The 25,443-nt window shown below is 53.1% G+C and overlaps 1 protein-coding gene and 1 long non-coding RNA gene across 2 annotated transcripts in view; both read left to right on the top strand.

The window, feature by feature from the left end:
* Positions 1–18,242, top strand: part of POLR1A (RNA polymerase I subunit A) — an 84,220-nt gene extending 65,978 nt beyond the window's left edge. Inside the window, exons 21-33 of the mRNA XM_043470349.1 lie at positions 160–242; positions 685–850; positions 1,668–1,919; positions 4,497–4,693; positions 5,682–5,817; positions 6,291–6,448; positions 11,255–11,381; positions 12,956–13,066; positions 13,679–13,978; positions 14,655–14,855; positions 16,093–16,210; positions 16,688–16,852; positions 17,229–18,242. Of these exons, the coding sequence (XP_043326284.1) occupies positions 160–242; positions 685–850; positions 1,668–1,919; positions 4,497–4,693; positions 5,682–5,817; positions 6,291–6,448; positions 11,255–11,381; positions 12,956–13,066; positions 13,679–13,978; positions 14,655–14,855; positions 16,093–16,210; positions 16,688–16,852; positions 17,229–17,329 (2,115 nt within the window). The 3' untranslated portion in view covers positions 17,330–18,242. The remainder of the gene's footprint in view (positions 1–159; positions 243–684; positions 851–1,667; positions 1,920–4,496; positions 4,694–5,681; positions 5,818–6,290; positions 6,449–11,254; positions 11,382–12,955; positions 13,067–13,678; positions 13,979–14,654; positions 14,856–16,092; positions 16,211–16,687; positions 16,853–17,228) is intronic.
* A 566-nt stretch (positions 18,243–18,808) lies between these two features.
* On the top strand, positions 18,809–21,036 carry LOC122441753. Its single transcript, XR_006269436.1, has 2 exons — positions 18,809–19,124; positions 19,156–21,036. It is a non-coding gene; the product is annotated as an uncharacterized LOC122441753 (long non-coding RNA).
* Positions 21,037–25,443: the final 4,407 nt, after the last annotated feature.

Here is a 25,443-nt window from a genome sequence, read left to right as displayed (position 1 = left end):
CTCTCGGGCAGGATAAGACAGAGGTCACCGCACGGGAGGGCAGATGCCTCTGGCGTCATCAGAGCTGTCAGAGCTGCTGGGGACATTGGCCTGAGCCGCCCTCCAGGAAGCAGGCTGTCCTCACTGTGCCACCCCTGGACCTTCCCGCTTCTCCCACAGGAGTTCTTCTTCCACTGCATGGCCGGGCGAGAGGGTCTGGTGGACACTGCTGTGAAGACCAGCCGTTCCGGCTACCTCCAGAGGTAAAAAGCACCTGCCCTGCCACCTTTAGGTGGCTCAGCGTCCCAGGTCCATTCAGCCTCTGTCACTTTTTCACATTTTCATTGCCAATTCGCTTAAGCTCCCTTTGGGGGAAAAAAAAAAACTTCTGAAAAGTAATCCATGGGTGTCCTGAGACAGAAAATAGCCAGTATTCTTCTCCTTCTAGAGGATTGGTCAGAGGTTTATAAGAAGGGCCTAGGCGTCAGCAGGCATGCCCTTTCCCGGAGAGTGACTGGGCAGGCAACCAGGGCTGGAGATGGGAGCAAGGGTTGCGCAGGGGCACGGGAGCCAGCCTGTCCTGGGGCTTGCTTGGCTGCAGAACAGCAGTCCCCTCTTCTGCCTCTGCCTTCCACCTGCGCCATCAAAGGCTGCTCCAGGAGGTGGGAAGTCCCAGTAGGCACTGAGCGAAGGATCTCTGTACAGGTGCATCATCAAACACCTGGAGGGGCTGGTGGTCCAGTACGACCTGACAGTCCGCGACAGCGACGGCAGCGTGGTGCAGTTCCTGTACGGGGAGGACGGCCTGGACATCCCCAAGACACAGTTCCTGCAGCCTAAGCAGTTCCCCTTCCTCGCCAGCAACTATGAGGTAGTGTGCCGCCTTCCGGAGCCGGGGAGTGGCAGGGTAGGGCCTGTGTGGTGGACCTCCCACCCTGAGCTTTGCCACCCAATCAGAGTGACCGCTGAAAACTAGAGTAGGGAGAATTTAAAAGCACCAAGCAGTGAACGCCCTGGAACACCTGACTTGGCAGATGCTTCGAACAACTGCACTGTTGGGGGCATTTATGGTCCTAAACTCGAGTGCACTGTGGCTGCTGTCTGCCTGCCTCCTCACTGCTGCCTGGGCACACAGGGGCCCCTCTGCCCATTTTACAGCCAAGATAACTGAGTATCAGAGTTTAAGTGACGAACTGGTGAGGAGCAGGACTTGTTTCTGCACCCAGGCCCTCTGACTCACAAGCCCATCATTTTCATTCCACGCCTTATTGGCCCAAGAGGGATCGTCAGCATTGGCTGAGCAGTCCCCCAGGTTTTGCAGTTTGGGAAACTGAAACTGACATGGCCTGTTCAAGGTCATGAGCAGGTGGTCAGATTGAAAGTTAAGGGCCAGCTCCTTTCACCCTGGTGCCTGTCCCCTCCTCCTTTCTTCCCAGAAATACCCGTGTTCTGGAAGGACTCTGAGTGTCAGGGTTTCTGCCCCGTGCCCTCAGCTCCTGAGACTGCCAGCTCCCGACTCTGGTTGGCATAGAGTGAGGCCCTGGTTAGCAGCGGGTGCTCAGCCCCCCAAGGGGCATCGTGAGGGCTCCACACGGGCCACCTCCTATGAAGTTGTGTGAGTTGTGTGACATGGCTTTTGTGTTACACCCTCACCTCTTCATTCTTGCTTGTGTGATCTGTTTGTCTAGGTGATAATGAAATCAAAGCATCTCCATGAAGTTTTATCCAGAGCGGATCCCCAGAAAGCTCTCCGTCACTTCAGAGCCATCAAAAAATGGCACAGCAAGCATTCCAACACCCTCCTGAGGAAAGGCGCCTTCTTGAATTACTCCCAAAAAATTCAGGCGGCCGTGAAAGCCTTGAACCTTGAGGGCACAAACCAGAACGGCCGCAGCCCGGAAACTTACCAGGTGATGCTGGAGGAGACGGGATCAGTGGGGTTGAGGGGATGAGGGGTGGTTTTCCTGGTGGAAGGTCCCGCCATGAAATCTAGCTTCATTCTCTATTGGCCATGAAAAATGGCCAATATCAAATATCAATTTAAGGAGGGGAAATCTTTACAAAGAGTCCTCCCTGGTGGCTTAGAGGTAAAGAATCCACCTGCAATGCAGGAGACTCAGGTTCAATCCCTGGGTCAGGAATATCCCCTGGAGGAGGGCATGGCAACCCACTCCAGTATTCTTGCCTGGAGAATCCCCATGGACTGAGGAGCCTGGAGGGCTACGGCACATAGGGTCACAAAGAGTCAGACATGACTGAAGCGACTGAGCACGCATATCCACATCTTTACTAAGGTGTGGGCAGGGTTCCAGGCAGCTCACTAGGGCTGGTAAGTTGGGTTCCCCAGCCTCCCTGAGGACGTGAACAGTCACCAGGAGGAGAGAAGGTGGCCGTGGGCAGAGACCACGTGACAGGAGTCCTCAGTTGAGAGACTGGGGCTCAGAGACCCCTCAGGGTAGGGACTGGATGTCCAGCTTTACTCCTCCCTCTCTCCCCTCTTCTGCGATCTCCCACCTTCCAGGCATGGCTGAGCCAGGAGGCAGAGGAGCACTTGGAAGCGGTTGCTATGGGGCAGCTTTGGGGCATCAGGCGTGTGAAAGCCTGGACAGGGGACAGACGGGGATCAGCACAGTCACCTGGCTCATGGTGACTGTGTCCTTGTGGGCCTGAGGCAGCCCTGGTTTGCCTCTCATCAGAAAAATAAAATGGGGAAAAGAAATTAATTAATATGAAAAATACTTAAAGTTTTGTCAGCTGTAAATTTAGTATGGTGTAATGTGATATAATACATTATATATAGCTCAAAGCTAATATAAATAACTGTAGTGATTATAAGTAGAATGTTAAGGAATTAATGAATGGCTCCTTGATCATTGCTGTCTTTGCATCTGAAGTAGAGTTTGAGCTTCCCATTCCCAGGTGGCTCAGTGGTAAACAACCTGCCTGCCAGTGCATTACAGGTTCAACTGCTGGATTGGGAAGGTCCCCTGGAGAAGGAAATAGCAGCCCACTCCAGTATTCTTGCCTGGAAAATTCCTTGGACAGTGGAGCCTGAGAGGCTACAGTCCATGGGGTTGCAAAGAGTCAGACACGACTTAGTGACTAGTGACTTAAGACAAGTGGGAAGCCAGACATGGACCAGCACTGAGCCAGAGTGAATTGAAAGGTGACATGTGCCCCCAGGGAATGTCTGCTGGGGCACTGGTCTCAGAGCAGTCATCAAGGGGTCCTTCCCGCTCAGTTCTCTTAGCCTGGCCTGCAGAGCTGGAGGCCTTAGATCATCTGCTGTAGCTTGGCTGCATGTCCTGCACCTGATGAAACCCTGCCAGATACACAGGGAGTCTGAGGGTCCAGGGAGTGGGACTGCGACAGGGGGAGGAGCAAAGACAGATTCTTGTCTGGAGGACCTGGAGTGGAGGGATAGCTGTCACTTTTTTCACCTTAAACAGGTTTCTCCAGCCAGGCTTCAGAGGTATGAAGATGCAGTGATAAATCACAGCAGGTTGTGGTTTAGCTGCCAACTGGGTTTTCCCTAAAAGAGCAAGGCCCTGATTCCCTTTTACCTTCCTCCCTGCCGCTCAGGATGCTGCCGTTTACTTTCAGAAGGACCACGTGGGTCCTCCCTCCAACTGTGCTGCATCAGGAGTGGCGCAGGCTTAGCCCTGGGGAGCATCACTTGGGTTCAGCGGGCTGAGATGGGGAGGCAAGTGTGCTTCCGTGACTCTCACAGAGGCTCTGTTAGCAAGCCTAGGGCAACCCCAACATATTTGAAGGTTTTTTTCTGTCAGGAATACTGATACACACTCAAACCTCACTGGTTTGAAGTAGTGGGGGGAGAATACACATCAGGTTAGTGAAAAGTCTGATTTTTATTAATAAAAAGAACTTGCGTAGAAATGTAGTTTTATTACTTCCCTCTGCACTCACACATAATGTCCATTTTGTCTTGATTTATTGAGTCGATTCCTTGTCCTGTGTGCTGGGATCACACAGTGTTCCTGTGGCTGTTCTAAAAATAGGAAGAAGGGTTATTAGTAAGTTACAAAGGTTATAAAATCATATAGCATGCATACTTCCAAAATGGCCCATAGCCATTTGCACTAATTAAGAAGAGAAGTGCCCTACTCCTGCCTCCCCCACCCTATCCCCATGCTTGTTCCGTGAACCTCTCCCCAGTTTGTACAGAGGGAGGTTTCAGCCCTCTACAAGCTGTCATAGCCAGTGGGGAATAAAGAATTAGCCAAGGGAAATGGGAACACTGAGTTCACAGGTTCCATGACATTCTCTGGGTAGACATGAGCAGTCTGAACGTGGACATCCAGAGCTTCAGCCACCCAGCTGGGCTCTGTGCTGCGTCATTTAGGACATGTCAGGGTCATTGGCAAGAATTTAAGGCTTAGAAGGACCATTTGCCTGGTAAAACAAGCCCAGAAGGAGAGAGAGGTATCAGGTTCACGCACCCTGCTCACAGGGTCTGTCATCAGCTCGTGACAGGCAGGTGGTGTCTGTGTCCCTGACCCCTGATGTCCCCCTACCCTGTTTCCAGTTTGAGGACTCTGCTGCAGCTCAAGTGGCAGCGCTCACTATGTGACCCGGGTGAGGCCGTGGGCCTGCTGGCCGCCCAGAGCATCGGGGAGCCCTCCACACAGATGACCCTGAACACCTTCCACTTTGCCGGCAGAGGCGAGATGAACGTCACCCTGGGCATTCCGAGGTGGGCTTCAAGGGTACATGGGCTGGGTCTGTCCAAGCCTGCTCCTGGGAAGGAGGGCGTTTCATTATTGTGTGAAAATGTATGTGTGTGTGTGTGTATGAGTGAGAGTGTGTATGTATGAATGTGTGTGTGAGTGTGTATGAATGTATGAGTGTGTGGGTGAGGGTGTGTGTTAGTATGAATGTGAGAGTGTGGGGGTGTGTGTGTGTATGAATTTTTGAGAGTATGTGTATGTGAATGAGAGGGTCATCAAAGTGGGGGGCGGGGGTCAGGGTTGGAATTTCCGGAGCCCAACTGGTTTCTGCACTTGGATCCATGCCCAGGCCTCTCAGCATCTCCATTTAGCTCTCCACCAACTTCTGGATCCCAGTTTCCTGGAATGCTTGTGAAACTGCAGGCTCCCGGGGTCAGGCCATCTGGTTGCCCGGCTCCGGGGGCACCACTCACCTAGAACAGAATCCAGAGGGACCCCGGCTCTTCAGGTCAAAGTGTGCACCCTGCAGGATGATGGCTGCTGGGCCAGAGGAAAGAACAGGATCACACTCACCTGCCCAACCTGGCCGCTTTCTAGCTGAGTAACTCAGGCTTCTCGGCTTTCTCAGCCTTGGGGTTTGTGGGGAGGAGAAGGGCAGGGGCCACAGTGCGGTCTGGCCAGGCTGGCTCACGGAGCTGTGGCTGAGGCCTGGCCGTGGCCCTTGTGCCCAGTAGGAGCCTTAGCAAGCACTGTAAGTGAGGCACAGGTGATAGGAAGCAAGAAGACACAGCCCTGTCCTTGAGCCCACGCTTCAGTGGAGGAAGCTGACTGCAGAATCCCTTGCTGTCATACACAGGGCCAGAGCAGGGACACCCTGATCAGCGTATTTCCTCCTCAAGATCCTAACGTCTCTTGCAGATGCTGAAAGAACTCCAGCATGTTGATGAGAAAGACTTCGCAAAATAGAGACTCCGGGTGCTTCTTTGGCTCAGATGTGCCCTTGTTCCATGACAGGTTACGGGAGATCCTCATGGTGGCCAGCGCCAACATCAAGACGCCGATGATGAGTGTACCTGTGTTCAATACCAAGAAAGCGCTGAAGAAAGTGAAAAGCCTGAAGAAGCAACTCACCAGAGTGTGTCTTGGGGAGGTAATGATCTCCTTCAGACCCAGCTGCGGGCGTTTTCCTGTGTCCCCTCCATCCATCCTCCCATCCGGGAAGAATGGCCTTTGTCAACTCTTCTGACCCTGGGCTCAGACTTCACCAGTGAGAGAGGCAGGCTTCCTCTGCCGGGTAACTGAGCAGGGGTGGGTCAGGAAGCTTTAAAAATAACCACTGGTTCTGCAGCATTCTTATGTGCCTTACAAATAAAGATACTTTCTGGGTTAACTTACCAGCCCCGCTTGAGCCCTCCCCCCACAGCCTCAGGCCCTTCTCAGGAGGTGTGACCTACAGGATGGGTTTCCCTCTCCCTACCCCGAGAGGGATTTACATCAGCCGCACACATTTGAAACTTTGGGCTGTGGTCCCAGCCCCTGTGCCTGCAAACTCAGTTTTCCCACTTGTAATGCTCAGTCCCAGGCATGGGGCACACTGGGTCCTATCTGTCTGTCTGGTTCTAGGTGTTGGAGAAAATTGATGTCCAGGAGTCCTTCTGTATGGGGGAGAAACAGAACAAGTTCCGGGTATACCAGCTGCGGTTTCAGTTCCTGCCACACGCGTACTACCAGCAGGAGAAGTGCATGAGGCCTGAGGACATCTTACACTTCATGGAAACCAGGTCAGGACTCAGGTCATTTGACTTTGGCAGATTCTTATTGTATGACTGTCATCAACTGCGAGGGCTCCTGGCCACAGAACTCCTAGGGCCTGAGGGCTCTTGCCCAGACGATTCGCCCAAGGGAAGTGTTTAGGAAAGTGGGAAGTCCTGCAGCTTCATCTGGCTTGTGGGTATGACTCCATTGCTCTGCCTGCCTCTTGCTCTCTGGCCCATGAGTTCCATCTACTTGTATTTGGAGGATTTAAGGTGTAGGAGCCCATGGACCATAAAGAGAACAGAACTTTATCGGAGTGATGGTGCTATGATGTCAGACCAGCATGTGGTATTCATTTCTGACATGATGTGGTTCCTAATACATTGATATTCTGTCAGGAAGGAGCCCTGTGCTAACAACATGCTGCTCTTAAACATAGTTCTATAACTGGGATTGACCTCCGGCTTTTTAAAATAATTTTATTTATTTATTTGTGTTGGCTGTGCTGGGTCTTGTCATGGCGCTTGCCTTTTGTCTAGTTGAGGCAAATGGGGGTTACTCTCTAGATGTGGCGCAGAGGCTTCTTATTGCAGTGGCTTCTCTTCTGTTGGAGCATGGACTCTAGGGCACTCGGGCTTCAATAGCTGCGTGGGCTCAGTAGTTGTGGCTCCTGGACTCTAGAGCACAGGCTCAATAGTTGTGGCACGTGGGCTTAGTTGCTCCAAGACATGTGGTATCTTCCCGGATCAGGGGTCAAACCTACGTCTCCTGCTTTGGCAGGCAGATTCTTTACCACTGACCCACCGGGGAGGTTCTACCTCCACCTTTTTATGGAGAAGATCTGGTTCCCTTCTGGTAAGGAGATTGAACATCCATTTTTCTCTCAAGTTAAGTCACTGTTAGACACTGGACAGCACGGTCTGGACACTGGACACAGTGCTGTTGCCCAGGATTCGGAAGGGGGTTTCCTGTCAGGGCTGGTGCAAGCCAACAAGAGCCAGCAAAGCACTGCTGACTTGCCAGCTGACCTTGGATGGTGGAGTGCAGACTCAAATGGCTGCGGGGGTTGGCAGGTAAGAAGGCCAGTGAGGCATTTGGGAGCCTCTGGCCAGCTGGAGAGCATGTCACCTGCCTCGAGAAGGCAGGAATGTGGGCCAGGGTGGCCAGACCTTCTGATTCAAAAAAAGTAATAACTACCTCTCTTTTTTTTTTCCTGTCTTTGGTTGGTGGTGTTTTTTTTTTGCGTGTGTGCTTGCTCAGTCATTTCAGTCATGTCTGACTTCTTGGCGACCCTATGAACTGTAGCCCACCAGGATCCTCTGTCCATGGGGATTCTCCAGGCAAGAATACTGGAGTGGGTTGCCATGCCCTCCTCCAGGGGATCTTCCCGACCCAGGGATTGAACTCAGGTCTCATTATGTCTCCTGCGTTGCAGGAGGATTCTTTACCTCACCTTTAGCGTCACCTGGGAAGGCCTTGCTTGCTTTTACTTTTATAAATTAGTCTCTAATTTGTAAGCGTTGACAGCTAAGTCATATCTTTGTAAAAGCCTGTTGAGGCTCAACTAGATATGTTAACAGGATTTGGCCACGGACCCCTGGCCCCTGTCTTCAGTCTGGAGCAGCCCTCAGGTCTTCCGATGCTACTCAGAATCAAAGAACCAAGGGCAGAGTAGAGGCAGGATGTCCACCCACACAGTGATCCCACAAATATTTGCTGAGTGCCGCCCACTCGCAGGGCAGTCCTGGGAAGCGTGGCCAGGAGGGAGTGACTGTCTTGCCCAGGCCCTCTTCTTCCCTCTCACCTGAAGACTCGGGCTCGCTGCAGTCTGGCCCTGCTAAGCAGGTGGCGTGTAGGCCGGCCAGGGTTGTTTAGATGACCTTGGATGTGAGCTCAGCCCTTTGGATGGGGCAGCCGGCCGGGCCCTGGGGAGCATGTGCATCACCCCTCGCCAGGGTGGAGGACGCTCATTCTGTCAGGAGTGCTCTCGGAGTGCTGGGTCACGTCGCAGGAGACCAGACGCCAGCTCATTAATTAACTGGGAGAAACATCCCTCCCAGCATGCCACGTGTTTGTGTTGGCCAGGCAGCCCTTGTCTGAGAAACGGGAATTAGGATCACGTGGCCTCTTGAGAATTACTGAGAGCAGGCCGATCGGCCCTATTTCCATGCATCTCAGGTGTAGGCTAGTAAGTCACATGAGGTGTGCACCATGCTCTGCCCAGAGTTCTTTCTCTTTATCTTCATTTGGGGGATTGAAAATCCATCACTGTTTAAAAATTTCTTCTTGTTAGGGAGAGCCCTGACTTCTCTTCTCAGTGGTGAAATACTTAGTTGGCTCCTACTTTGCATTTGGTTGGAGCACTTGAAACGCTGTGATGAACAAAGCCATGTGCCCTCGCCCTTGGCGGAGCTACTCTGTGGCTTGGGCAGGCAGGGCTCAGGCGAGGGAGCGGCATGGGGGTGTGTGTGGTTGGGCTGCCTTTGGCAGGCCTGCCCCATGCAGACCATGCGGGGATGGGAATGTGCCTTCAGAAGGGTGACCACCCCCAGAAGCTCTTTCTTTTTTCTTCTTCTCCCCTTTTTCATCTCTCACCACATCTTTTCTGTCTCTCTTCCCTTTTCCCCCCTTTTTCTTCCCTTCCTTTGAATCATGAGACTTTATTTTTTTGACCTCACTGTGCAGCTTGTGGGATCTTAGTTCCCCAACTACGGGGATTGAACCCACAGCCCCTGCAGTGGAAGCATGGAGTCTCAACTGCTGGATTGCCAGGGAAGTCCCTCATGAGACTCTTTTTCCATAAATGGGAGAGGAAAAAGATAGACACACTTGAGGTCCTTCCCTAATGGAGACAAATAAGCCATGAAGCTCCCCTAAATATTCCTCCTGGCGCCCATCCCTTTGGGTGTGTGTGTAAACGATTCAGAAGGCAGGCTGGGGCTGTGAGGTAGGAAGGATACTGAGCTTGGAGGCAGGAGGTGAGTTCCGACCTCCGGTCCCCAGCTGTGTCACACCAGTTGGCTTCTGTGAGGCTGACCTTGCACACAGCAGGTGGTGGAGCTGTTGGCAGGCGCCTTCGGAAACAGCCGAGAGTCATGTTCCCTGTGGTAATTAATTCATGTGGGAGGGAGGTTTCTCCACTGCTGCCCCCGTCCGGCTCCACCTCAGTCACATTCTGACAGATGGTCTTCACAGAGTGATCACTGTGGGCCTGCAGTGGACTGACTGCGCCCTGACTCTGGGCGTGTGGCGGGAGTGGTCCCCACAGTCGCAGATGAGGTCAAGACCCTCGTCTGTCTCTCTCCAGACTGGCAGAGCGGAGACCTGAACCTGTCCTTTCAGAAGCATCTCTTCCTCCCTCTCTTCCCAGTTGATTATATCTTTCTAAAGTCAAGCCGGGCATCTCCCTATCTGGCCCTCTCGTTCCTGTTCCTCCTGCCTGGTGACCAGGCTTTTTCCTGGATCAGTGGGTAAGGAGTCTTCCAAAGGCAGAAACCTCAGCCAAAACCAAGTACAGCTTTAAAAAGTTGGGGGGGAATTGGGAGGGAGAGTAGCAGTCTGTTGCTTTTACTGGACAAAATAGTAAACATGTGACCTGCCCACTCCTCCAGTTAAGGCTCTGAGTGCCTGTCTTTTCATCCTGGCTTTGCCCCTCGGGCTGGCATATGGCAGGCACATCGCAGATGCTCAGAGAACACAGGCTGGCTGGCTGGGCAGATGAGGAACTGATAGTTTATATAATTAAAAGCAGTCTATGTGGTGTGCTGTTATAGCCTGACTCAGAAGACAGACAAGAGGATATATGAGGAAAAGAGCAGGGGACAGGAGACAGGGCGGGTGACGAATAGATAACCCAGGAGGAAGGGGCCACGAGAGGCCTGCTGGGCTCTTTCTGCCTCACGTTAGTCCTTTTAAATTCCCTTGGTTCTGAACAGTTGATGGGCTTCCCTGGTGGCTCAGTGGTAAAGACTTTAGCTACCAATCGAACCCGTGGGTCGGGAAGATCCCCTGGAGAAGGAAATGGCAACCCACTCCAGTATTCTTGCCTGGCTATGGACAGAGGAGTCTGGAGGGCTACAGTCCATGGGGTCTCAAAAGAGTTGGACAGGACTGAGCAACTAAACAACCACCACCACAATCTGTCGACATGATTTACTACCACAAAGTACGTTACCACTGCCTTGGAGATTCTGATAAGCTCTTCCACATCTTAGTTCTCTCATCAAATCGTCAGGGCTCCCACACCAAGGAGACAGAAGTTGTCAGCCCCAAGCACTTCCTGGAGAAGCAGTAGGTGGGCTGGGGGCAGCCCTGGTCCCAGCCTTGATGTCCCTCCTACTGAAGGCCCTGCTATACTAGTTAGATGGACCCACGCAGCACCAACAACTGTCACTTATTGAGCAGCCAGCCTACCAGGCCCCATGACAGGTTTTGGTGGACGTGGGGGTGTTTCTGATCCCTAAAGCAAGATTGCCTGACACCCACACTTTCCAGACAAGAGAAGTAAAGTTCAGGAGATCATCGGTGGTGATTGAGGCCATGCCTCTCCTGGGAATGGCCCAGGAGATCATTGGCGGTGATCCAGGCCATGCCCCCTGCGAATGGGGGAGCACACTTTCAGCCCTGCCATTCTGATGCACCGTATGCCCCGACCCAGAAATAGCAAGAGGGGAAAAAATGAGCTGACTGGAGAGGCAAGGTCTCTGTCTCCTGAATCAGTCCCCAATATCACCTCAAGTGGGCGAAGCCCTTAGAGCATCTTATCCCCGCAGTGAAGGAAGAGTGGAGATGCTGGTACTGAACGGGGCTGCGGGGCTTTCTTCTCATTTTAGATTCTTTAAAATTCTGATGGAAGCCATCAGGAAGAAGAACAGTAAAGCATCGGCTTTCAGAAGTGTGAACACGCGGAGAGCCACCCAGCGGGATCTAGACAATGCTGGCGAGTCGGAGAGGAGTCGGGTGAGCGAGTCCCCCGGGGGCCCCTTGGGGACCATCACAGGGAGGTCCAAGGCTGGGACCCCCTTAGGGTGGCAACTCACTGAGTCTGGTCTCCTGGGGTGGCTCTGACTGTTTTCAGTGCTCCTTGCACCCCTTCCTAGGGTTGGCCCCTCTTTCTGCTTACCTTGGCTTGTGTGTGTGTGGCCACATAGCATGTGGGGTCTTAGTTCCCTGACCAGGGATTGAACCTGTGCACCCTGCATTGGGAGCATGGAGTCTTAACCACTAGACCACCAGGGCAGTCCCTTACCTGAGGATTTATCTGCTGCTCTGAGTGCCGAGAAGCAGGGTTTCCTTCTTGGGTGTGGAAGGCCACGGAGGGGAGCTGCCGCTGGCAGCATGGCCTGCCTCGCCCAGGGTGCAGGCCCCAGCTCATCCATCTGTCTGCTCTCAGGGCCCCCTCTCCTCTGTAGGTAATTTTTCTTTATCCTGAGGACAGACTCAAAGTAATGATACCTACTAGACTGTTGGAAGTTTTCTGTTTTCATTGGCTCTGCCTTTGACTTTCCACGGCCAGATGAACTGAGACTCACAGAGTACCGGGCAGGGACCAGGGAGGCATTCTGAAGCAGGAAAGTTAGGCTCCAGTGATGGAAAAGGAAGGAGCCAGGGGGAAGCCATTGGAGGCAAAATAATCCAGGAATGATTATACCTTATCTGGGTCAGGAAGATCCCCTGGAGAAGGGAATGGCAACCCACTCCAGTATTCTTGCCTGGAAAATTCCATGGGCAGAGGAACCTGGCAGTCTACAGTCCATGGGGCTGCAAAGAGTCAGGCACAACTGAACGACTAAGATATACATACATCTGCCCAGAGATGCAGAGGCAGTGTGGGGCCAGCTCCCTGGGTCTTGTCTGAGCCAACAGTTGGCTGTGCTCTACTTGGACGGGTGCGATGAAGACTGGTCCCATCCTTTTCCAGCTCCATGGTTTCAGCTATGACACCTCCTCTCTCTGGGCCTGTCTCCTCATCCCTAAAATGAGGGTCCAGCCTAGACAGAATGCCAGGTCTTCTGCCCTGGAGTCTACCAATTGGAATGTCTTCGGAAGGCTGCCCAGTCTTAATTCTTAAATCACCCAGAAGGAGATCATAAAGAACTAGGTGCCAGGGTCAGGAGAAAGAAATAAATATTTAGTTTCTAAAATGCCAAGGTAATTCTTTCTTTTCCTCTCCACCCATAACATAAATACTTGGAACAATATTAGCACCATCTTCGTTATGACTTGGAAAGCCTTTGCACTTTTTTTTCCTTCTTAATACAAGGTTTTATGAGTGGTATGTGTAAAGATTTAGGCTGAAGAGAAGGAAATATGGAATCCAGGAGTGGGTAGGTGGGTGGAAGGGATGTAGATGGAATTGGGAAGGTGGTAGGTACTGTGTGATGAATGGATGGGTGAGAGGCAGGTGGGTGGCTGGATGGTTGAGTAATGAGACAGGCAGGTGGATGGGTGACCAGTTTGGTGCATGGATAGATGGAATCACCAGGCACGTGGTGTTGGAGCTCATGTTTCTCTTCCTTGTCCCGGAACCCCAGGGAGGGCAGGAGGGCGACGAGGAAGAGGAGGGGCGCATTGTGGACGCTGAAGCTGAGGAGGGAGATGCTGACGCCTCGGATGCCAAACGCAAGGAGAAACAAGAGGAGGAGGTGAGGGACCTTTGGCCGAGGTGACACCTCTGTCACACCTGAGGGCTCCCCCCCGGTGCTTAAGGTCATGCCTCTGCATCAGGCTGGAACCATAGGGAACCTTGAAGCAAAACCAGCCTGCCTAGCACAACCACTCGATGGAGAAGGCAGTGTTCATGGGGTGGCGCATAGGCAGCAGCTGGCCCAGGGCTGCCCTTCAGGACCGGCCATCCCTGTACCTGAATCAAACTGGGGGGGCCCCGAGGCCTTCGGGAGGGAAAGTCAGGCCACCTTCTGTCTTTCCCGTGAAAATGCGTCCTTCCCCTTCCCCCTTTCAGTCCTTTACCACCACGATTGCTGCCAGGACAGAGGGTGGTGTGGAGGGGCCAGTGGGGCTCCCAGGTGAGAGAGCTGGGGTGGGGGCGTACAGCTCCGAGGAGAGGGCCCTGGGACTGAGGTGCTGGCGTCCCGAGGGGACAAACAGAGGGCAGAGGCCGGGCCAATAGAGCCGGTGGGGCTGAGGTTGGCCAGCAGGTGAGAGCTCTTCTTGGGGTCGGGGGACTTGTTCCGCAAGGTCAAGTTCAGGTCACTGGTCGGGCCCCAGTGATGTGGCCTGCCCTCCGTCCCCGCCAGGTCGACTATGACAGCGAGGAGGAGGAGGAGAAGGAGGAGGAAGAGGAGAAGGAGGACGAGGACGGTCAGGAGGAAGGGGCCGGCCTCAAAGAAGGCGTTCAGCAGGAGCAGGAGGAAGGCGGCTGGGTCCCCAAGGAGAACTCGCTCCCCGGCGCCCCCCTGACGCAGCCACAGAAGCGCGCCCGAAGCCGGGAGCCCCAGGGGGCCGAGGCGGTGGAGCGCCGGGTACAGGCCGTGCGCGAGTGCCACCCATTCATAGAGGACTACCAGTACGACACACAGGGCGGCCTGTGGTGCCAGGTCAGTGCCCATGAGGGGGTCAGTCAACCCCAGGTCACAGCCCCCTCCTGGGCCCACTCACTCTGACTTTCCAGTAAGAGCATGTGGGGGTCCGAGCCATCAGGCCCTGTAGGTACTTTCACGTGGGAAGGGAACTTCAGTACAACCCGTGTGTTGACGCACATCACAGAGGCCGGCAGACGCTGCATTCCTCACACCACCTTTCTGCCTGGTCATCACTTCCAGGATTGCAGTGTCCCTGGAAGGCTCGCTGGTCTGGATGCCTAGACGTCTACACATAGACTGGCTTTAGTCCTTTCCTTTGATCCAGTTCAGTGATTCGTAAATGGTAGCACAGATGCGAGTCATTGACCAGGATTACATGTACAGAGGGATGTGTGTTATGCTTTGTGGTCATTGAAAGGATATCAAGGGTGATGTTAAATGGAGGTCATGTTGAGTGGAGGTGATTTTCACCGACGACATCTGTGAAAATGGTGCTCTGCCATTTTCACCTCAGTCTGTGGGACCAGACGTGGCTGCCATGTGGTCATTAAGTCAGCCCATGTTGACGTGGGAAGCCAAGTCCACCGCCCAGCTTGCCCCAGTGGGGCTCTGGAGGGGTCTCTTAGGGACCCTGAGTGGTGTGGGGCTGGGTCAGCCCTGTCTCCTGGCTCAGCTTTCCTTCCTCTTGCAGGTGACACTGAAGCTCCCTCTCATGAAGGTCAACTTTGACATGAGCTCTCTGGTAGCGTCCTTGGCCCAGGGAGCTGTCATCTATGCAACCAAGGGTATCACAAGGTGCCTCCTGAATGAGACCACCAACAGTAAGAACGAGAAGGAGCTTGTCTTAAACACAGAAGGAATCAACCTCCCAGAGCTGTTCAAGTATGCCGAGGTGCGTGTCTCCTCAGGGTCGCCTGCTGTCCTGCGGATGGGTCCTCATGCCAGCTGAGGCTCCAGCCGCTCTGTCCTGGCCCTTCCTGGGCTATTCACGCTTCTAACCCAGGGTCCCCAGACCAAGTCTGCAGCCTGGGCCACCTCTTGGGGATCTCCAGTGCCCATGAGCCTAGTTAAGATTTGCAGAACAAAACCTGCTTAACTTTACTGAGCCCAGAGTTTCCCACATTAATTTGCATGCAGTTTCTTTTCTTTGAAATGAAAACCTCCGAACATAGACTTGTAAGAAATAGTTATACTGAGTGCTGGCTGGGGAGCTGCTTGATTTATCTGGTGAAGGGGGCCCCAGGCCTCCACACCCAACAGAGTCCTATGTATCCTGTTCCCCCTGCTTCCCAAGCACACCCACCCTTTCCTCTGAGCTCTCTCTTGCTTCCTCCCGGTTCACCTCATCTCCCAGAACCTTCTGAGATGCTCTCAACCCCCAGGCACAAGTTTTCCCCACTGCATTCCAAGTTGCTGGGACCAGCCCACTCTTCTCTCGTCTGCACTAAGCTGGCAGGGCCCTCCAGCCTCACACACATCCTCCCACAGCATTGCCCCGCACACGCCCCACCTCTGCCCGGAGCCTTTCACTAGCTACTTCCCCAGAGGACAGAGTGGGAAGGGCTCAGGCCTCCCCAGCGTCAGCCACTGACAGGGTGCACTCGAGTCAAGCCCGTGGGATTTGTCTTAACAAGTCCAGGTGACCCGCCAGGGTCTCTGCTGTCTCCTGTGGGGGTGACATGCCCTGGCACACAGCCACTGTGAGCCCTGCCCCGGGATGGCTGAATTGGAGCTTCAGGCCCCTGGTGAGGCCTGGCAGGCCCCCGTGCCCAGGGAAGGAAATTGAATCTCTGCCAGGGAACTTGCCTCACCTACCAGCAGACCCTCCACCCTCGGAAACAGGTCTCTCTGTTATACAAACACCTTTCTTCCTCACTCTGAAAGTGGGCAGCGAATCATCTCTCAGCCCTGGCTGATGGTGAGAGAGACCCTGGGCCCAGCCAGCATGCTGTTGGCTGCTCTGCTCACATCACTCCTTAGGCTAGTCCTGGACTGCCTCACGCCCACTTTGTCATCAGCTACACCCGAGCACGCCAGCCGAGGAGGCAGCAAGGCCCAGGGGTAGGACATGTCCACAGGAGGGAGCAGAAGGCAGGGCCCTCCACACCGACCCCTCCTGCCTCCCCCAGGTCCTAGATCTGCGCCGTCTCTATTCCAACGACATCCATGCCATGGCCAGCACGTATGGCATTGAGGCCGCACTGCGCGTGATCGAGAAAGAGATCAAGGACGTGTTCGCTGTATATGGTGAGAGGGGATGCGAGTGGCAGGCAGGAGGCCCCGGGGTGCCAGTCTAGATCTTCAAGGAGCTGAAATATGGGTGCAATGAGGGTGGAGCCCACAGGAGACCCTCAGGGCCCCCATAAAGAATCGTCCCTTGTGTATCAGTCTTGGCAGTCCTGTCCCCAAGGCCTCCCCACCCCCAGCATGTTTCTGATCTTGGCCTCAGAGGGAGAGTCTCTTCCTCACCTCGCCTTCAGGATTTCAGTTCCCAGAGGCACACAGTATTGAGGCGGCTCGTGTCCTGCAGGGCTGCTGCCCACGCTGCCAGATGCAGTCGTGAGGCCCGGGGACACAGGGCTGCCCACCGAGGTCGGGTCAGAGAGCTGAGTGAGTAGGTAATGGAGCTGGGTTGCCGGGAGCCCTTGGGTTAGGTGACGCTGCTCCCCCCCACCCCCTCTTCACTGCTGAACCCCCATCCTGTTGTTGCCACCCCTGTGACAGGCATCGCCGTTGACCCCCGCCACCTCTCCCTGGTGGCTGATTACATGTGCTTCGAGGGCGTTTACAAGCCCCTGAACCGCTTTGGGATCCGGTCAAACTCCTCGCCACTGCAGCAGATGACGTTTGAGACCAGCTTCCAGTTTCTCAAGCAGGCCACGCTCATGGGTCAGTTGTGGGCACGTCCTTGGCCTTCCCCAACCCCGCGTGAATCTCTTCTGGGCAGACAAGGCTCATCCCTCAGGCACCCTTCCACAGCCTCACACTTCGGGGAGAGCCTGGGCTGTCACTACAGGAAGCGCTGGGGGGTGGGCACCAGACTGGAAGGCCGCCTCTGCCTTTTGGAGGAGAGGGGAGGGTCTTCCTCTCTTCAAAATGCAGAAGCAACGCGGCCTCGTTCCCACCAGGCCCCAAGCTTCAGAACCACCCTCGTGACCCTGGAGGTGCCCTAACTGCCAAGCCTCTTGCTGAGTGCCCCCCACACCCGTCTCTTCTCCTCCCATCACCCCCAGCTACACCTCACAAGCGCTCTTGTGTCTCCCAGGATCCCATGACGAACTGAGGTCCCCATCAGCCTGCCTCGTGGTCGGGAAGGTCGTCAAGGGTGGAACCGGCCTCTTCGAGCTCAAGCAGCCACTGAGATAGCGCCCCCTGTGCACCGGCCCGCCCGTCACAGGAGAGAACCGGGAGACCAGGGTCCTGGGCAGTTCACAGTGACGGCACAAGGCCTGGCAGTGACTTTAGGGGTCCAAAGAGCAGCTGGCCTTTGAGCTGAACTGAGATTACCTGGGAAGTGGACAAGTTGCTTATCCTCACCCCTTCCCATCTCAAGATGTGAATGAAGCCCTTACCAGATACCCCCCAGACCCTCTACCCATGGCCCAAAGTGGCCGGACCTCCCTCTGTGCTGCAGAACACCTCGGAGGTGGAACCCCCGGACACCCCAGGGAAGCGAGGTGAGGTCTCAGTGCTGTGAGCAGCCAGTGACTGCAGGCAGGCTTCCTGGGGGCTCACAACGGGCAGAGCACTGCTGCCCCTTGTCCTGCTTCTGCTGGCTGCACCAGCCCCCTGGGACAGAGTTCTGTAAGAGTCACTCCTGAGGCTCTCTGGATCAAGCACAAGATGATAGAGACCTCTCCCCACCCACTTTCTATGCCTGGGGTGTGTGGCTTCACACCCCAGCCGGTCAGATCGGCCCTGAGCCTGGGGCAGGCCTCTCCGGAGCCCCAGCAGCTCACCCCAACATGAAACCCTGACTCCCCAGCCGGGCTGCACTGTTGGAGGGAGTGGCCTGGCTCTCTTTCCCTAGCTCTGCTCTCAATCCAGCACTGAGGCCTGTGTCTCTCTGTAGGATCTGCCCCATCCGGGGTCATACAGGCTCCCTTGACCTCTGGTACCAGCAGCATGGGGCCCTGGCATGAACAGAAAAGTCAGAGGGCTTGGACCCAGGCTTTGTAGAACCAGAGGCTGTTTCTATTTTTGTCTAATGTTATTCCAACTCAGGCTGAGTAATAAACATTGCTGGAATCAGCATCGGGAGGAGAAACATGGAAAAGACTTCAGGCTTTTGGTTTTGTTCTTCTTGGCTCTTTGGTTTATGGTTTCTGCGTTGTGATTTGAGAGCCCAGGACTGGAATTACTCAGCGCAGTCACAGCTCAGGTTCCTCTTCCTGTTTTTTTGGCAGAGGGTGTGGAAGGAGAACTCAGCCTTGGCAGCCTCCCCCTCTGACCCCAGCCAGTCCCTTCGGTGTCCCCCTTCCATAACCAGCTTCTAACCCTGAGGCCAGGGGAGCAGAAGCTGGTGGGAAGGAGCGATGGCTGGTCTGGGAGGGGAGGCCTTGTCTGAGAGGAGTGACCACACTGCTCCCTCCAGACACATGATGACCAGACTCAGCCCGTGTGTCTTGCACTGGCACCAGGGGAAATCTGGCAGAAACAGGACTCCCCTGGGATTTCCCTGATGATCCAGTGCTTAGGATGCTACTCTTCCACTGCAGGGGCCGCGGGTTCAATCCCTGGTTGGGGAACTAAGATCCTGCATACCCCACATGTGTGTGTGCTTGGTCGTGTCTGACTCTTTGTGAGCCTGTGGACTATAGCCCACCAAGCTCCTCTGTCCATGGGATTTCCCAGGCAGGAATACTGGAGTTGGTTGCCATTTCCTTCTCCAGGGGACCTTCCTGACTCAGGGATGGAACCCGAGTCTCTTGCTTTGGCAGGCAGATTCTCTACCACTGAGCAACAAGCATGAGTCTAATGTGAGCAGGGTTGAGAATCACCAACTTATTAGAATAAGCCCTGGGTTGTGCCAAGTCACAGCCTGCATCCCCTCTAATTGGTGAGTTGACTTCTCCACATGAGTCAGACACCTGATTTCCCCACAGAGATCTTAAGGTCTAATATCTGCTCTCAAGAAGCAGGTGTGTGTGTGTGTGTGTGTGTAAGGTCTGATACCTGCCCTCAAGAAGCAGGTGTGTGTGTGTGTGTGTGTGTAAGGTCTGATACCTGCCCTCAAGAAGCAGGTGTGTGTGTGTGTGTGTGTGTAAGGGCTGATACTTGCCCTCAAGAAGCAGGTGTGTGTGTATGTGTGTGTAAGGTCTGATACCTGCCCTCAAGAAGCAGGTGTGTGTGTGTGTGTATGTGTATGAGATGAAGCTCTCATGGTGTCAAGAACACAGTGTGGTTCAAAGGACGCCTTGATTGGCTCTACCTGGAGCCTCAGCAAACAAAGAGGTGGTGATGCTTCTGGCCAGAAAGCAAGAGGTTCGTAGCTGCCTCTCAGCCCAGCACATCAGGGCACCTGCTCGCTCAACTTACAAGTTCCTAGCAGCAGGGCTCCTGCAGGGGCAGGAGGAGGGGACATGAGCAGCAAGTGTTTCTAGAAGCAGCTCTGAGAAGTTCCCTTTTAAAAAGCTAAGCTTGAATTACTGAAAGAGAATCGTGCCTTGAGTTCTTTAAGCAGCTCCTCACTTTTCCCTGGAGAAGTAATCAAGAGCTCTGTTGAGTTCAGACAGTCTGGTTTGTTCATAGCCCCAGGGAAAGGCCAGAACCTGGTACCAAGAACAGGGCTGAGCACCTCAGCTCACCTGGGCTGGGCTTGGGTGTCCCTGGAGCTGCTCAGCACTTAAGCAGTTGCTCTTCTTTCCCCCTCCTTCCCTCATCCTGCACTCACCCAATCTTTTTTTTGGATGTGCTATCTTTCCATTCTGCATCTTTCCATGGTTATCTTTTTTTTTTTTTTTTAAGAAAGAAGTGGCAAGCTTCCCCAGTGGCTAAGCAGTAAAGAATCTGCCTGCCAATGCAGTAGACTCCGGGTTGATCCCTGACTCGGGAAGATCCCCTGGAGGAGGAAATGGCAACCTACTCCAGTATTCCTGCCTGGAGAATTCCAAGGACAGAGGAGCCTGGCAGGCTACAGTCCATAGAGTCACAAAGAGTCGGACAGACCTAAAGCAGCTGAGCACAACAGGTTGTTTATTTTGTCTTTCTGACTGCATGCCGGCATGCAGGGTCTTAGCTCCCTATTCAGGGATCAAACCCATGCCCCCTGCGGTGAAAGCTCAGTGTCCTAACCACTGGACTGCCAGGGAATTCCTCCACACATGCAATCTTGATGCCCACTGCACCAGGCTCCCAAAGATAGGGGAAGTACACAGGCCCTGCTTTCACAGAGCTCAGTGTCTAGGGCCCCAAACTGACAAGCACATGGGAAATTCAGACTGCGACCCAGCCAGAGGCTGAGGAAGTCACGAGGCAGTGCATGAACATGCTCCCTGCCCTCCCCTGCCACTCTGGGTGAGGCCCTCACCCTCGCAGCTGGCTTTGGGGTGAAGCCAGAGTGGGAAGGAAAAGTGAGGAGGCTCTTGGGTGCCCAGAAACAGAAGGGAGGGGAATGAGAAAGAATCAGAAGTCCAGTCATCACCACCCTCCTCATGCACCCAGTCTCACCCCAGCTCCCCACGTTCTCCCTCTGTGGTTCAGCCCCGCCCCCCCAAGCCTTTCTTTGCAAGTGGCAGTCAACCCTGTTCAGAGGTCAGGCATCCACTGACCACTACTTTCCACACTGGCTGCCCAGCACTGTTATCTCAGGGAGCCAAGCCAGCCAGAAACCACAGGCCTCGGGTCTTCTTCTCTGATCCATGGTTCTTGCCTGGAAACATGAACTTGAAGTGCTGGTATATTGAACCAGTCAAACCTCAAGAATTGAGCTGAGCAGCATGGCTGTGTTTCAGGCAAGAAACTAAGCTGTGAAATCAGACTCCTGGAATCTCGGGACCTCAGTTGGCCTCTCTGTGCCTCAGTTTCCTTATCTGTAAAACAGTGATTAAAATTAAATCAGTGTTCATAAAAGCACATGTGGCTATAAATGTTTACCTATATAGCAAGTGGTTTTGTAAGTGGGCTTGGGGGCTCCCTGGACATTTGGCCGTGTCATCTTTGGTCATCACCGCTGGAGAGCAGGGGACGCTACTGTTATCTATTGGGTTGGGGCCTGAGATGCTGCTACGTAGCCTACAATCCAAGGACAGTAAAGAATTACCCCCCACTTTCTGCTTGCTGGTGGACTTACCTGGTGGTTCAGTGAAGAATCCCCCCTGCCAATGCAGGAGACTCAGGTTCAATCCCTGGGTGGGGAAGATTTTCTGAAGGAGGAAATGGCAAGCCACTCCAGTATTCTTGCCAGGAGAATCCCCTGGACAGAGGAGCCTGGCGGGCTACAGTCCATGGGGTCCCAAAAGTCAATGAGGTCGCAAAGGTCCATGGGGTCACAAAGAGTCAGGAAACAACTGAGCCCATGAGCACATTCCTCTGGGTGGCAATGCAGAGGCCCGGACATGCCTGGAGTTACCGTAAAAGATGTGAACCAGCCAGAGTTCATCAGAGTCCTGGCAGCCTTCCTCACAAAGTCCAGGAAGCTGAAAGGTGGATGCTGTCAGGCTGGCCAAGCATAACGAGCTGCTTCCATAGCACAGCATTTGTACTTCCCAGGTTGTGCCAAGGTGGCTCCATGACCAACATCTCTAGAGAGTGTCAGAGAAACTCTGCCTGACCACTTCAGCACCAAGAGCAGGGCCCACCAGGTCCTCCTAGCCCTGGAGGGCCTGAAAATGGAAAAGGACCAAAACGGGAGCTGCAAATGGACACGTCCAGGACGGAGAGATCCGGAGAGAATTGCCGGCCTGGTGGCCTGTGTGGTGCAAGGTGGCTTCAGTCATGTCCGACTCTTTGTGACCCTATGAACTGTGTAGCCCAACAGGCTCCTCTCTGTCCATGAAATTCACCAGGCAAGAATACTGGAGCCCTTCTCTAGGGAATCTTCCGGACCTAGGGATCAAACCCATGTCTCTTGCATCTCCTGCTTTGGCAGGCGGGTTCTTTACCACTAGCACCACCTGGGAAGACAGGTGGCAGCTGCCGACAAGAAGCATTACAACAGGGACTTCCCTGGCTGCCTAGTGGTTAGGACTTTGCTTTCCAATACAGGGGGTGCAGGTTGGATCCCTGGTCAGGGAGCCTCCAGGCCAAAAAACCAAAACATAAAACTGAAGCAATATTGTAACAAATTCAATAAAATAAAAATGATCCACATAAAAAAAAAAAAAAGCTTAAAAAAAAAGAAGCATTGCAACAAATGATACTGGGTTAATAAACTGCTTGATTCATAAAAAGAAAGACTGTACTTCCCTGGTGGTCCAGTGGTTAAAAACACACCCACCCATGGAGGAGACGTGGGTTCAATCTCTGGTCCAGGAAGATTCCACGTGCTGCAGGGCAACTAAGCCTGTGTGCCAGAACTAGAGCCTGTGTGCTGCAACTACTGAAGCTGGCATGCTCTAGAGCTCATGCTCAGCAAAGAGAGAAGCCACTGGAATGAGAAGCCTGCACAACTAGAGAGTAGCACTCGATCACTGTAACTAGAGAAAGCCCATGGGCAGCAATGGAAACAGCACAGCCAAAGAAGTAAACGAATAGACTTTTCTGGCCCCAAATGTTGATGGTGCTAGAGTTGAGAAACCCTGCTTCCTACACATGTATGGGGTTGGGGGTGCCGTAGGGGTGTCAGGGGGTAACATTGTTTCTTTTACAAAATGGAATCATATGAATTTTAGCCACTCTGAGAGCCAAACAACAGCATCTCATTGTTGCTTTAGTGTGCAATTCCCTTCTCATAATTCTGAGCATTTTTTCATAGGTGTATTGGCTAGTCTGATTTGCATTGTGAGAATTGTCTATTTGTATTGTTTGCCCATTTCCTATTGGTTGGTTACCATTGACCTTTACTGTCAATGTTAAAGGGCTCTGATTTCTTACAGCTATTTTAATAGATAACCTTTTGTCAGCTGCATTACTTCCTCCCCCCCCCACCAAATTAAATGAATGAGATAAAGAAAAGTGAAAGTGTTAGTAGACTCTTTGCTACCCAGTGGACTGTGGCCCACTAGGCTCCTCTTTTGTCCATGGAATTTTCCAGGCAAGAACACTGGAGTGAGTAGCCATTCTCTTCTCCAGCGGATCTTCCCAACCCAAGATTTGGGTCTCCTATACTGCAGGCAAAATTCTCCAAGCCAGGCTTCAGCAATACGTGAACCGTGAACTTCCAGATGTTCAAGCTGGTTTTAGGAAAGGCAGAGGAACCAGAGATCAAATTGCCAACATCCGCTGGATCATCGAAAAAGCAAGAGAGTTCCAGAAAAACATCTATTTCTGCTTTATTGACTATGCCAAAGCCTTTTATGGCAGAAAGTGAAGAGGAACTAAAAAGCCTCTTGATGAAAGTGGAAAAGGAGAGTGAAAAAATTGGCTTAAAGCTCAACTTTTAGAAAACTAAGATCATGGCATCTGGTCCCATCACTTCATGGCAAATAGATGGGGAAACAATGGAAACAGTGGCTGACTTTATTTTTTGGACTCCAAAATCACTGCAGATGGTGATTGCAGCCATGAAATTAAAAGACGCTTTCTCCTTGGAAGGAAACTTATGACCAACCTAGATAGCATATTAAAAAGCAGAGACATTACTTTGCCAACAAAGGTCCGTCTAGTCAAGACTATAGTTTTTCCAGTGGTCATGTATGGATGTGAGAGTTGGACTGTGAAGAAAGCTGAGTGCCGAAGAATTGATGCTTTTGAACTGTGGTGTTGGAGAAGACTCTTAAGAGTCCCTTGGACTGCAAGGAGATCCAACCAGTCCATCCTAAAGGAGATCAGTCCTGGGTGTTCATAGAAGAACTGATGCTGAGGCTGAAACTCCAATACTTTGGCCACCTCACATGAAGAGTTGACTCATTGGAAAAGACCCTGATGCTGGGAGGGATTGGGGGCAGGAGGAAAAGAGGACAACAGAGGATGAGATGGCTGGATGGCATCACCAACTTGATGGACATGAGTTTGAGTAGACTCTGGGAGTTGGTGATGGACAGGGAGGCCTGGCGTGCTGCGATTCATGGGGTTGCAAAGAGTCGGACACGACTCAGCAATGGAACTGAACTGATACTGCAGGCAGATTGTTTACCGTCTGAGCCACCAGGGAAGCCCGAATGAGATCATACAGACCAAGAACTCATCACCTTGTAGTTAAGGAGGTTCACCGCTGGCTGCACAGAGCTGTGCTCACTCCTTGACTCTAGTTGGGACAGCTGGTCGTCTGCTGAGGTACTGAGCTTGACAAAGCAAGTTCTCCTTTGTGAGGAACTAACAAGAAATCTACACATGTGATAGCATTTCCATGGTGCTAGAGAAACCATGGTAACCACAGAAAGTTTCTGAAGTCAGGAGCAGAGCGTGGAGAGCCCTGCACTCCTGCGTGGCTGCTTTTAGCTGGGTTCCAGGTGCAGACACCCACTCTCCCCTGCATCTCATCCAGGGCGGTGAGGGATGCGGTTATGCTCCTCCTTTCACGGCAACGCTGCGCAGTCAACACACAGAAGTACGAGGAACTGAACCAGGCTGCTGGCTGGAGAGTCTGGGCTCCCGGTCTCCACACTGTGCCCACCCCCTCTGCTGAGGCGCTGAGGAAAGGGTCTCACATCAGAGGAGCAGGTAAATGTGAGGATAACCACATGCCTCCCCAGGCCAAGGAGCACCCGTTCTGAGTATGCCTCCTGGGTGTATAGATGGGACAGCCAGGTCTGGAGAGGGGCTCCTATGCTTTACCTGGCTGGGGAACTGGCAGCTCACAAGATGAAACTGGAACGAATAAATGGCCAGCAGTCACCTTAAGGAACTAAGAACCCTAATCTATGGCCCAAATCAAAGTGGAGGTAAATTTTTTTACTATTTATTATTTGGCTGTGCTGGGCCTTAGTTGCGGCATGTAGGATCTTCGATCTTTTTTGCGCCGTGTTGTTCAGTCGCTAAGTTGTGTCGGACTCTGCGACCCCATGAATTGTAGCATGCTAGCCTTCCCTGCCCTTCACCATCTCCCAGAGTTTCTTCAAACTCATGTCCATTGAGTCGGTGATGCCATCCAACCATCTCATCCTCTGTCTTCCTCTTCTCCTCCTGCCTTCAATCTTTCCCAGCATCAGGGTTTTTTCCAGTGAGTCAGCTCTTCATATCAGGTGGCCAAAGTATTGGAGCTTCAGCTTCAGCATCAGTCCTTCCAATGAATATTCAGGACTGATTTCCTTTAGCATTGACTGGTTTGATCTCCGTGCAGTCCAAGTGATTCTCAAGAGTCTTTTCCAGCACCAAAGTTCAATAGCATCCAGTTGCACCATGCAGGATCTTTAGTTGTGGCATGTGGGATCTAGTTCCTT

This window comes from Cervus canadensis, chromosome 5 (assembly GCF_019320065.1).
Source record: "Cervus canadensis isolate Bull #8, Minnesota chromosome 5, ASM1932006v1, whole genome shotgun sequence".
Classification (NCBI taxonomy): domain Eukaryota; kingdom Metazoa; phylum Chordata; class Mammalia; order Artiodactyla; family Cervidae; genus Cervus; species Cervus canadensis.
The sequence above is the reverse complement of the archived record's forward strand: the minus strand, read 5'-3'. Positions and strand labels throughout refer to the sequence as shown.